Source organism: Dryobates pubescens, chromosome 23 (genome assembly GCF_014839835.1).
Source record: "Dryobates pubescens isolate bDryPub1 chromosome 23, bDryPub1.pri, whole genome shotgun sequence".
Taxonomy (NCBI): Eukaryota; Metazoa; Chordata; class Aves; order Piciformes; family Picidae; genus Dryobates; species Dryobates pubescens.
In genome coordinates this window covers 4039561-4052122 of record NC_071634.1, presented here as the reverse complement: position 1 = coordinate 4052122, position 12562 = coordinate 4039561, and the positions used below count along the sequence as shown (strand labels likewise).

The window sequence follows — 12562 nt, the reverse complement described above, 5'->3', positions numbered from 1 at the left end:
GGAAGAGACCTCAAAGATCATTGAGTCCAACCTGTCACCACAGGCCTCATGACTAAACCATGGCACCAAGTGCCACGTCCAATCCCCTCTTGAACACCTCCAGGGACGGTGACTCCACCACCTCCCTGGGCAGCACATTCCAATGGCTAACAGCTCTCTCTGGGAAGAACTTTCTCCTCGGCTCCAGCCTAAACTTCCCCTGGTGCAGCTTGAGACTGTGTCCTCTTGTTCTGGTGCTGGTTGCTAGAGAGAAGAGACCAACCCCTTCCTGGCTACAACCACCTTTCAGGGAGTTGTAGAGAGCAATGAGGTCTCCCCTGAGCCTCCTCTTCTCCAGGCTAAGCAATCCCAGCTCCCTCAGCCTCTCCTCATAGGGCTGTGCTCAAGGCCTCTCTCCAGCCTTGTTGCCCTTCTCTGGACATGTTCAAGTGTCTCAATGTCCTTCCTAAACTGAGGGGCCCAGAACTGAACACCTTGAACATCTCTGAGGCAGGGCAGCCACATTCACTCTGGACAAGCTATTCCAGAGTCTCACCACTCTTGTGCTGAAGAACTTCTTCCCAAGCTCCAATCTAAACCTGCTCTCCCTCATCTTAAAACTATTCCTTGTCAAGAGTCCCTCCCCAGCTTTCCTGTAGCCCCTTCATATATTGGAAGGCAGATCTAAGTTCCCCCCCAGAGCCTTCTTCAGGCTGAACAGCCAGCCCAAGCTTCCTCAGCCTATCCTCATAGCAGAGGTGCTCCAGCCCAAACCAGCACACCCAGCTAAGGCTCTTCCTTTACAGAATGCAAATTAAATGCTCCCCTTTATCTCAGAGCAAGGTGCCCAAGAATTCCGTGTGTGGGCCTTAGCAAGAAGGTGGCCGAGCCTGGTATTTGAATCTGCACAGTGCTAGGTGAAGCCTTCCTCATAACTGCAAATTATGTCTCCTAGAAAATTGCATTTCTTGTCAGATATATTCCAGAAACAGAATTGTTTCCCAGGGCTGCTGAGATGATTGCAGAGATGGCTCTCCTGTGCAACAAGGGGAGAACAAGGTCCTGCCTTTCATCCGTCATGGCTCATCGCAAGAGTGCACCAAGCGAGACAGGGATGATAGGGAGCAGAGGGGGAGAGGAACACCGACTTAAATTGAAGGACAAATGGGGCATGAGAGGAAATGGATATAAATTATCTGCAAATGCACTCAGTATGGAATTAAAGCATCTCTAATGAAAAAGACCTGCCAGATTCTAGAGTTCACTCTGGGATGAGTCTCCTCCTTCCAGTAGGATTAATTGGGGTTAAATGTCTGAGCTGCTTCTAAGATGGGAGTTTGATAAGTTTATGAGCATAGCTGTTATCATATTAAGATCATTATTAATTATATTATGACATGGCTGTCTGCAGTGGCAAGGAAGCAGACTTGATGATCCAAGATGTCTGTTTCTTGCATTGACCTAATTTTCACTGCAAGTAATTTAATAACAGATTCCAGAGTAACTTTAAATGAGCTTGGAAAGAAATGGAGGACTGGAAGTAGGGCTGGATTTTTCCAAGTAAAAAGGCTTCTCCAAACAGTCATTTGGCTACTTGTAGCCTCAATGTTGCCTTAAGAGTGGTTTAATACTTCTGCTGTGCAAGCAAGGGTGAATAATGTTAACTGGAACTAAGGTGGACAACTCTTCCCCCACCTAGTTTCCTAGGTTATTAGATTGTAAAGTGTGAACTATGAATTCTTTATATCTTTTAAACAACCCTCTATGATCTTTTGTATTCATACTTTCCTTATCTGCTTACTTGTTTGGCTTTGCAATACTTTCTGACCTCATTATTTTTGGAGAATATTTATGTCACCCAAGTTTAGCTTTCTAAGGTTAAATAATGAACCCAAACTTTCTACACTGTGGTGTCAACTCTACACATCTTTCTGTCTGCCAGCACTGGTTTTAAAACATCCTAGTACTATCTCCTTGGACTAGCCTAAGAAGATAACTTTCCTGCTTGTTTTCATGGTGCCACTGGCCCATTGTCAAATATTCTTTCCTTCTTTCATAGTTCAATATTAATATTTACCTCAAGCTCTAGACTGGTAACATGACAGAAAATGGCAGAATCTCTTCAGCACCAAAATGGAAGTAAGACAATTTGCAGCCATCCAATTCCAAAGGCCAAAGCATGTTTTGGCTGCTGTTTCATCTTGGGTATACCTCCATCTCAAGCAGTTTTGCATGTAAACATTTTGTGGCTGGGTGCTCTGAATTACTTCTGTCTCATCTGAGTCTACCCAGTTCTGGGCACCTCAGTTTAAGAAAGACAGAGAGAGTCCAGCACAGGGCCACTCAGAGAGGTGAGGAGAAAGTTCTTCCCAGAAAGAGTAATTTGCCATTGGAATGTGCTGCCCAGGGAGGTGGTGGAGTCCCTGTCCCTGGAGGTGTTCAACAAAGGATTGGATGTGGCCCTTGGAGCCATGGTTTAGTTGTCAGGAGGTGTTAGGTAACAGGTTGGACTTGATGATCTCTGAGGTCTTTTCCAACCTTATTGATTCTGTGCTTCTGATTTGAGATGCTGAGGGGCCTGAAACATCTCTCAGATGAGAAAAGGCTGAGCAAGCTGACGCTGATTAGCCTAGAGAAGAGGGAGACTGAGGGGGAATCTTATTAAAGCTTGCAAATGTCTAAGGGGTGGATGTCAGGAAGATGGGGCCACACTGTTCTCAGTGGTCCCCAGTGACAGGACAAGATGCCAGAGACATAAACCTGAACATAGGAAACTTTGCCTCAACACAAGAAGGAACTTCTTTGCTTTGAGGGTGGCAGAGCACTGGAACAGGCTGCCCAGAGAGGTGGTGTAATCTTCATCTCAAGGTTTCAAGGCCCACCTGGATATGTGTTCCTGTGTGACCTGCTTTAGGTAATCCTGCGCTGGCAGGGGGGTTGAAGGCAATGGTCTTCAGAGGTCCCTTCCAACCCCTCCCATTCTGTGAATCCAACTTAGAGCTGCAGTAAGGGAGAGCCTGCCTAGGCTTTCCATACTGATTCATGTGTCCTCTTGGGCTATGTCTCCTCAATCCAGCTTCCTACAAAGAGCTGTGATATTTGCTTTATCTTAAATAACCTTTAGTAAGCAACCAAAAAGAAGGTGATGCCTTCCTAACCATAATGCTGATTAGATGAATTCATTGTCCACAGTTTGCATCAAATTTCAGGTTAGGAAATTCAAATGCAACCCTTGCCCCCATGCTAGACTGTAACCTGTTCTGTGGTGGCTCTCAGCCTCTCCTTTTACATGGAGGATTCTGAGCCATTGCCTCAAGAATATAAGACAAAAAAGATCAGTGGAAATGTAATTTCTAATATTTAGCACATTCCCAGCCAAAAAAATTGTTGATACATTTTTCCAGTGACAGTTTGATTTAAAGTGTGGCTCAAAACCCCCTTTGTGGCCTCAGACTTCCTTAGTCCTAGTTTCTGTAATTTTTAGCACATGGGTAAAATGGATGAGAATGAAGGTTGAGCAAACTCTGGTCCTCCCCCACCTTGTTCTTTCCCTGCAGAGACCAGGTAGCTACAATTTTATGTTGCTAAGCAATAGAACATTAAAGTATGTTGAGAAATTTGTTTTGTTTTCTCTTTTCTGATAATGGTTGTTCCTTTTCTTTTAAGAAACCTTCTGGGAGTTTTGGCAGCCTTATGGAAATCTAAGAAAAAGGTTGACAAGTTGGGAGAATTGAGCTTGTTCAGCCTGGAGAAGGCTCTGGGGGAGATCTAAGAGCAGCCTTCCAGCATTTGGAAGGGGTTACAGGAGAGCTGGAGAGGGACTTATACAAAGGCATGGGGTGACAGGATGAGGGGTGAGGGCTTACAAATGGAAGAAGCTATGTTTAGGTTAGACATTAGGGTGGTAAGACATTGTAATGGGTTATCCAGAGAAGTTGTGGAGGTTCAAGTCAAGGCTGGATGAGGCCTTGAGCAACCTGGGCTAGTGGAAAGTGCCCCTCCCCATGGCAGCGGGGTTGGAACTAGATGATCTTTAAAGGTCCCTTCCAACCCAAACCATTCTGTGATCCTGGGCAACCCACTGCAGGTGACCCTGCTTTAGCAGGGGTGTTGGACTAGATGATCTGCAGAAGTGCCTTCCAACCCCCACCATGCTCTGGTTCTGTGATTCTATGATTTAAAAAATGCTGATTTTTTAATTTTTTTAAAGCAGTTTGCATCCAGAGCTGTCTGCAGCAAAGGGTAACAGTGTAATGGAAGCTCAGTCAGCAGCTTGTCTTCACAATCAGTCATGACAGGATTCCAGATGCCTTAGCAATGGGATTGCATTCCAGAGCTGGGCTGGCTTATTGAAATACTGTTAAAAAGTCTGCACAGCAGAAGACAAAGCATTTTGGCCATGCCCAAGGCGGGCTGAAGGTAGCAAAGCTGCATAACAGCAGGACAGCTTTGTGCAGCCACACTAGCTCAGAACTTGAGTCATCAGCATGGCACAGTCCAACCTAATTGGAAGTGGCTTTGAGCAAGACTCATCAGCTGGAGCATGGCAGTCTGGTTGCTTCTGACACCAGAGACAGCAGGCATTTAGAATTTGGGTCTAGAGGTTTTTGAGCTAGGCCCTTTGAAGTCCTTTAAAATACATGAGTGTTTTTCTCCTGGATTGGATTAATATTAACAGCTCAGAATTTCCATTTTCTAACACGTCATTTTCTCTCCTATTTCTTGAGTTCTGGAGGAGGATGTTGTGTTTTCACTTCATTATTTCTCAGCTGACACTGCTGAGAAGTAAAGTCTTGTAATCACCCATTTCCTACAAGGAGGAAGGTAGTTAGCAAGTGGTGCATGGTTTCCTTCTTCCTTAACATTCTTAACACTCCTTAACATCCTGTTAGCTCATAACAAGTTTTGAGATTGTGACTTACTCAAAAACATTCTAATAACCCTTTTGACTCAGTCACTTCTGAGGGCCTCAGCATCTCACAGTAAGTTTATTTTTGTATTCTAGTTGTTGCATCCCTGGTGTTCTCACCACAGCTAGGAGTCAGATGGCTTTCACTTCTGATGTTACACAGAATCACAGGATGGTAGGAGTTGGAAGGGACCTCTGTGGATCATTGACTCCAATTCTGCTGCCAGAGCAGAGAGGAAGTTACAGGGATCACTGGGCAGCTGGAGGTGGTGAACAGGTAAAGTGAGCAGAGGAGACTGGACAGGAAAAGCAGAGGAATGAAGGGAATCATGAGGTTCAACAAGACTGCATGCCAGGTCCTGCACTTGAGGCACAACAACCCCATGAACCCTCCAGGCTTGGGGTAGAATGACTGGAATGCTGCCCCACTCCTGGGGCTGCTGGCTGGCAGCTAGCTGAACATGAACCAATGTGTGCCCAGGTCCAAGAAGGCCAACAGCATCCTGGCCTGCCTCGGGAAGAGCATGACCAGCACCAGGGAAGTGATTGTCCCCTTATGCTATTGAGGCTACATCTCAAATGATCAGTTCAGTTTTGGGTCCCTCACTACAAGAAGGGCATGGAAGTCCTGGAAGGCATCTAAAAGACTACAAAGCTGGTGAAGAGTCTGTTGAGGGGCAGCTGAGGGAGCTGGGGTTGTTTCATCTGGAGAAGAGGAGGCTGAGGAGAGACCTCATTGCTCTCTGCCACTCCCTGAAAGGAGGTTGGAGTGAAGTGAGGGTCAGTGTAACAAATCATAGGAGGAGAGGAGATGGCCTCGAGTTGCACCAGGGGAGGCCTAGGTTGGATATTATGAAAAATGTCTTCACTGAAAGGGTTACCCAGCCCTGGAACTGGCTGCCTGGGGCAGTGGTGGAGTCCACATCCCTGAAGAGGTTTGAAAGTTGTGTAGATGTGGTGTTTAGTGGCATTTAATGGCGGGTTTGGCAGTGCCAGGTTAAAAGCTGGGTTTTGTGAACTTGAAGGTCTTTTGCAACCTAAACAAATAAATGACTGGGGGTAAAACATGAGTGATGGCTTTTCCAGGTGGAGAGCAGAGTAAGTATCTGAGCAAGAAAGCAAGGTCTGAGGAGCAGGAGTAAAGGAAAAGGATGTATTTTGAAGGCAAATTTGTAGAGAGATGCAACTGGAATGATATTGTTTCTCTGTCCCATCCTCCCTAGCAGTGCAGGTGGGTTCTGGTTTCTATAGCAGACAGTGCTGGTTTTGTTATGCTGTGCTGGTTGCACTCAGCAGTTTGGCTTCATACAGTCATAGAATGCTTTGGGTTGGAAGGGACCTTGAAGATCATTTAGTTCCAACCCCATGCTATGGGCAGGGAAACCTTCCACCACCTCAGGTTGCTCAAGGCCTCATCCACCCTGCCCTTGAACATCTCCAGGGAGGAGGCATCCACGACCTCCCCGGGCAACCTGTTTCAGTATCTCACTACCCTCACTGGAAAGCAGGAAAAAATGATTGTGCAATAAACCAACATATTTGTGATTGATCTCAACAGGCAAAACAAAAAAAATAATCCCTCCTCCCACTTCCTTGCTGTTCCTTTCTCACTTTTTTTTGGGGGGGGGTGGTGTAATTTTGGTAGTTTGGTTTCCTTTCCAGCAGTTGCAGGTGACTAGAAGACAACAGGTTGTTGTTTATTTTCTTCCTTATCAGAGTGTTGAGGCAATTGCTGCACATTTAAAATTCTCTGTTTCTCCTGAGCTATTCAATATCCACTCAGCCATTTATGTGTTGGTTGGGTTTTTTCCCCTGTAACAGCAGTTTGGTTTAGTGACTTTTCATACTTTGTTCATCAGTTATTAAATATGTAAAGGATGAGTCTCGAGAGGATGGAGCCAGGCTCTTCTCAATGGTGCCCAATGACAGCACAAGGGGCAGTGGTGGAAGTTGAGGCACAGGAAGTTTCATGTAAATATGAGGGAAATTTTTTTCCCTATGAAGGTCACAGAACACTGGCTGCCCAGAGAGGTTGTGGAGTCTCCCTATCTGGAGATAGGGAGATCTGGTCTCCCCTGAGCCTAATCTTCTCTGGGATTGTTTAGCCTGGAGAAGAGGAGGCTCAGGGGAGATCTTATTGCTGTCTATAACTACCTGAAGGGAGGTGGTAGTCAGGAGGGGTTTGGTCTCTTCTCCCACGCAACCAGCACCAGAACAAGAGGACACAGTCTCAAGCTGTGCCAGGGGAGGTTTAGGCTGGAGGTAAGGAGAAAGTTCTTCCCAGAGAGAGTTGTTAGCCATTGGAATGTGCTGCCTAGGGAGGCGGTAGAGTCACCGTCCTTGGAGGAGTTCAAGAGAGGATTTCATGTGGCACTTGGTGCCATGGTTTAGTAGTCATGAGGTGTTGCATGACAGGTTGGAGTTGATGATCTTTGAGGTTTTTTCCAACCTTATTGATTGATTCTATGATTCTATGATATTCAAAACTCACCTGAATGTGTTCCTGTGTAACCTGGTGTAGGTGATCCTGCTCTGGCAGGGGGGTTGGACTGGACGGTCTCTCTTCCAACCCCTGAAATTCTGTGGCAAATGAACAAATAATGTAAAACTTACCTTTAACTGCCTTGTTTTGTTTTGTTTTGGTGCAATTTCAGGAGAAACAATGAGAATTGCCTCCTCGGAGTTTGCAGATGACCCCTGCTCCTCGGTGAAGAGGGGCACCATGGTGCGGGCGGCTCGCGCCTTGCTGTCTGCCGTCACTCGCCTGCTCATCCTGGCTGACATGGCTGATGTCATGAGGCTTCTGTCACACCTGAAGATTGTATGTATTTCTGTTATTCCTTTTTTTAATTCCTTGGTGTTTTTTTGTGGGTTTTTTTTATGTTTTGTGTGTGGGGACAAACAGGCAGGAGGTGGAGGGAATGTTACTGTTCATGTGTGCTTTGTGTGTGGGGGCAAACAGGCAGGAGGTGGAGGGGATGTTACTGTTCATGTGTGCTTTGTGTGTGGGGGCAAACAGGCAGGAAGTGGAGGGAATGTCACTGTTCATGTGTGCTTTGTGTGTGGGGGCAAACAGGCAGGAAGTGGAGGGAATGTTACTGTCCATGTGTGCTTTGTGTGTGGGGGCAAATAGGGAGGAGGTGGAGGGGATGTTACTGTTCATGTGTGCTTTGTGTGTGGGGACAAACAGGCAGGAGGTGGAGGGAATGTTACTGTTCATGTGTGCTTTGTGTGTGGGGGCAAACAGGCAGGAGGTGGAGGGAATGTTACTGTTCATGTGTGCTTTGTGTGTGGGGACAAATAGGGAGGAGGTGGAGGGGATGTTACTGTCCATGTGTGCTTTGTGTGTGGGGACAAACAGGGAGGAGGTGGAGGGGATGTCACTGTCCATGTGTGCTTTGTGTGTGGGGGCAAACAGGCAGGAGGTGGAGGGAATGTTACTGTTCATGTGTGCTTTGTGTGTGGGGACAAATAGGGAGGAGGTGGAGGGGATGTTACTGTCCATGTGTGCTTTGTGTGTGGGGACAAACAGGGAGGAGGTGGAGGGGATGTCACTGTCCATGTGTGCTTTGTGTGTGGGGGCAAATAGGCAGGAGGTGGAGGGGATGTCACTGTCCATGTGTGCTTTGTGTGTGGGGACAAAGAGGGAGGAGGTGGAGGGGATGTTACTGTTCACGTGTGCTTTGTGTGTGGGGACAAACAGGCAGGAGGTGGAGGGGATGTTACTGTCCATGTGTGCTTTGTGTGTGGGGACAAAGAGGGAGGAGGTGGAGGGGATGTTACTGTCCATGTGTGCTTTGTGTGTGGGGACAAATAGGCAGGAGGTGGAGGGCATGTTACTGTCCATGTGTGCTGTAGGTTAAGGGAAGTGAGGGCTAATTGGCATAACCACAGGGAGTAGGAAAGTCCATCCCAAGAGGGAGGCACAGGATGTTGTGATACTGTTATTCCATGCCCTTTCCTTCATCTCCCTGAGTAAGGAGCAGACTTTCTGGTCAGCTGGCTGGCTCCCTCTCTCTGGGTGCATGGCTTTTGCTTTTGCTTGCAGCACGGGGGAGATTTGGCTGGCTGGAGGATACTTTATGCTGCATAGCTGAGGCCAAGCTCGGAATCTAGCTGAGGCCTGGCCAGGGGCCTAGGCCAGAGCCAATTCTATTTACAGAATCACAGAGTGTTAGGGGCTGGAAAGGATCTTGAAAGCTCATCCAGTCCAACCCCCCTGCCAGAGCAGGGGCACTTAGAGCAGATCACGCAGGAATACATCCAGGCAGGTTTTGAATATCTCCAGAACAGGAGACTCCACAACCCCCTGGGCAGCCTGTGCCAGTGTTCTGTCACCCTCACAGGGAAATAATTCTTCCTCCTGTTTCCATGGAACTTCCTAACTCGTCTTCCACCACTGCCCCTTGTGCTGTCCTTGGGCATCCCCCAGCAGAGCCTGGCTCCAGCCTCTGGGCACTCACCCTGCACAGCTTTAGCAGCAGCAAGGAGCTCACCTCTCAGGCTGCTCCTCTCCAAGCTAAAGAGCCCTCACCCCCCTCAGGCTCTCCTCAAAAGGAAGATGTTCCACTCCCTGAATCATTTTCATGGCTCTGTGCTGAACTCTTTCAGGCAGTTCCCTGAGGTCCTTCTCAACTGAGGGGCCCAGAACTGGACACAATATTCCATATGTGGCCTCAGCAGGGCAGAGTAGAGAGGGAGGAGAACCTCTCTGGCCCTACTGACCACCCTGCTTCTGACACAACTCAGGGTACCACTGGCCTTCTTGGCCCCAAGAGCACATGGTATTTATCCTTTTGCTTCAGCACCTTTTGTACTTTGTTTACTCTTTTACTTCTTTTTTTTTTGCTTTTTATAAATGATTACTTTTAATATTTAACTTCCAATTCATGTGTTTTTATTTACTCCTTTGGGGTAAAACACATTCTGTCCTCCATCTGGAGCTCTTCCAGCTCAAACCAAGACAACGTGTTTTTCAATCTTTCCCTGTTTTCTCTTAAAGTGTTGCTAAAGAGCTAGGAGATGAGACATTTCTGCATGAGGCTCCTTCACTTTTTCACTTTGCAGGAACTAATTTGGGGAGCCAATGGTCAGATCTGTTTCATGACAGGACCTGTACTGCTGTTAGGCAGCTCTCTGAACCCAACAGAACAGGCTGCCCAGAGAGGTTTTTGGAGTCTCCTTCTCTGGTGACTTTCAAAACCCGCCTGGACACAGTCCTGTACAACCTGACCTGTGTTAGCAGGGGATTGAACTAGGTGATCTCCAGAGGTCGCCTCCAACCCCTGCCACTCAGCGATGAAATCAAGCTGATCCAGCTTGTTTTTCTATGTACCAAACAGCTGCATTGACTTAACCTCACCTGGCACCTCCTGCCCACGGTTTCCTCTCTCAAGACTTGTAGAGGATTGCTATCTTGTGGCAGAGATTCGGTACTACACTTGTTCTACTTTTGGTTGCTTTTATTTCAGGCACAAATTCTGGATGTATCAAAGATTGAATCTTTAATTTGGAATGAGACTATAGTGCAAGGGCCCTAATCAGCCATCAAAAGGGAAACATAAAATAAAGATGAATTAAAGATTACCAGACAGTTTGGAATGGATTTGCATTCACTTTTGGCTGCTACCATTCCTGGTTTTACACAGGAGTATTAAAAAAGCCTCTTTACAATTGAAACTAGGAAATGTAATTATGTATTTTTTTAGTAATTATTGGATGATTTCACTTTTAATGCATAAACAACCCAAAATTTGCAGAAGATCATTACAGAATATTGAAAGCCTGCAGGGAGGATCTGTGGGTTTAGGAGAGGAGATGGAAGGTCACTTTTCAATATGATTTTCAGTAATCACAGGATGATAGAATGGCCTAGGCTGGAAGAGGCCTTAGAAATCATCTAATCCAACCTCCCTGCCATGGACAGGGATGCCTCTCAACTAGCCCAGGTTATTTAAGGCCCCATCCAACCTGGCCTTGAACATCTCCATGGAGGGGGCATCCACAACCTCTCTGGAAAATCCATTCCAGAGTCTTGTCACCCTCTTAGTGAAGAATTTCTTCCTAAGATCCAATCTAAACCTATTCTCCTTCAATTTAAATCCATTTCCCCTTGTCCTATCAGTGGACACTCTTGTAAAAAGTCCCTCTCCAGCCTTCCTATAGGTTCTCTTCAGGTATTGGGAGGAAGTTATCAGATCCCTCTGGAGTCTTCTCTTCTCCAGGGTGAACAATCCCGATTCCCTTAGCCTATCAGAGCAGAGCAGCCTAGCAGAGGTGCTCCAGCTCCCTACATCATCTTTGTGGCCCTCCTCTGCATGTGTACCAACAGATCTATGTCCCTCTTACTGTGAGGAATAGAATAGAAGAATGGAATGGAATGGAATGGAATGGAATGGAATGGAATAGAATAGAATAGAATAGAATAGAATAGACCAGACCAGGTTGGAAGAGACCTTCGAGATCATTGCGTCCAACCCATCATCCAACACTATCTAATCAGCTAAACCACGGCACCAAGCACCCTATCAAGTCTCATCCTGAACACCCCCAGTGATGGTGACTCCACCACCTCCCCAGGCAGCCCATTCCAATGGGCAATCACTCTCTCTGTGTAGAATTTCTTCCTAACCTCCAGCCTAAACCTCCCCTGGCACAGCTTGAGAGGACACCAGAACTGGACGCAGTATTCAAGGTGGGGTCTTGCAAGAGCAGAGTGAAGGGACAGAATCACCTTTCTTGATCTGCTGGCCACACTCCTCCTGATGCATCCCAGGATGCAGTTGGCCTCTGGGCTTCCTGAGCACACTGCCAGCTACCCCAGAAGTTTTCTTTTGTTTTGTTTTCTTTTTGATTTATCTGTTTAAAAGTACAACTGTACAGCGATGGTCTGTTCTGGCAGAACAATGAGAACCCTGCCTATAAGCTAAATAGCTTGAAAACAGTTTGCACCATGAAAGGCAGATTCTTCTGCACAGCTTCTAGTGAACTCCAATAAACAGAATGCTGCCCTTATACCTGTCAGCACATGGTTCTGACTCTGTGCAGAGTAAGCACTACCTCACTCCAATATGCTTTTAATTTCCCCCTGTATAATACTCTACACAACTGTAATTTAAATAGTCTTTTGCTAGTGAAGCTAACACTTTAATATTATAAATACCATTTGTTTTCTAAGCATTATGTTTAGAATTCAGCCTCGAGGTTTGATACAGGTGATGAGAAATACTGATCTCAGATCTCTGATCTCTGTTAGTAAAACCACACATGACCTTCAAGGTTCCCTTCCAACCCAATTAATTCTGTGATTCTGTGACTGTTTTCAAGGGCTTATAGCACTAGGACAAGGGGCAATGGTGTGAAGCTAGAGCAAGGTAGATTTAGATTGGACATTAGGAACAAGTTCATTACTGTGAGGGTGCTGAGACACTGTAATGGGCTGCCCAGGGAGATGGTAGAGGCCCCATCCCTGGAGACATTCAAGGTCAGGTTTGATGGGGCTCTGAGCAACCTGCCCTAGTTGGGGGTGTCCCTGCTCACTGCAGAAGGGATGGACAAGATGACCTTTAAAGGTTCTTTCCAACCCAGTGCACTCTGTGATTCTATAATACTGGCTGTATGTGGGTGTCTTACACAGTTTGCAGCCTGGATTTCTGAGGTAAGTGTGTGGCAGTG

The 12562-nt window shown here is 46.6% G+C and overlaps 1 protein-coding gene across 1 annotated transcript in view; it reads left to right on the top strand.

Moving 5' to 3' along the window:
* Positions 1-12562, top strand: part of CTNNA2 (catenin alpha 2) — a 698580-nt gene that overhangs the window by 161427 nt on the left and 524591 nt on the right. The window contains exon 4 of the mRNA XM_054172387.1: positions 7543-7709. Within this exon, the coding sequence (XP_054028362.1) occupies positions 7543-7709 (167 nt within the window). The remainder of the gene's footprint in view (positions 1-7542; positions 7710-12562) is intronic.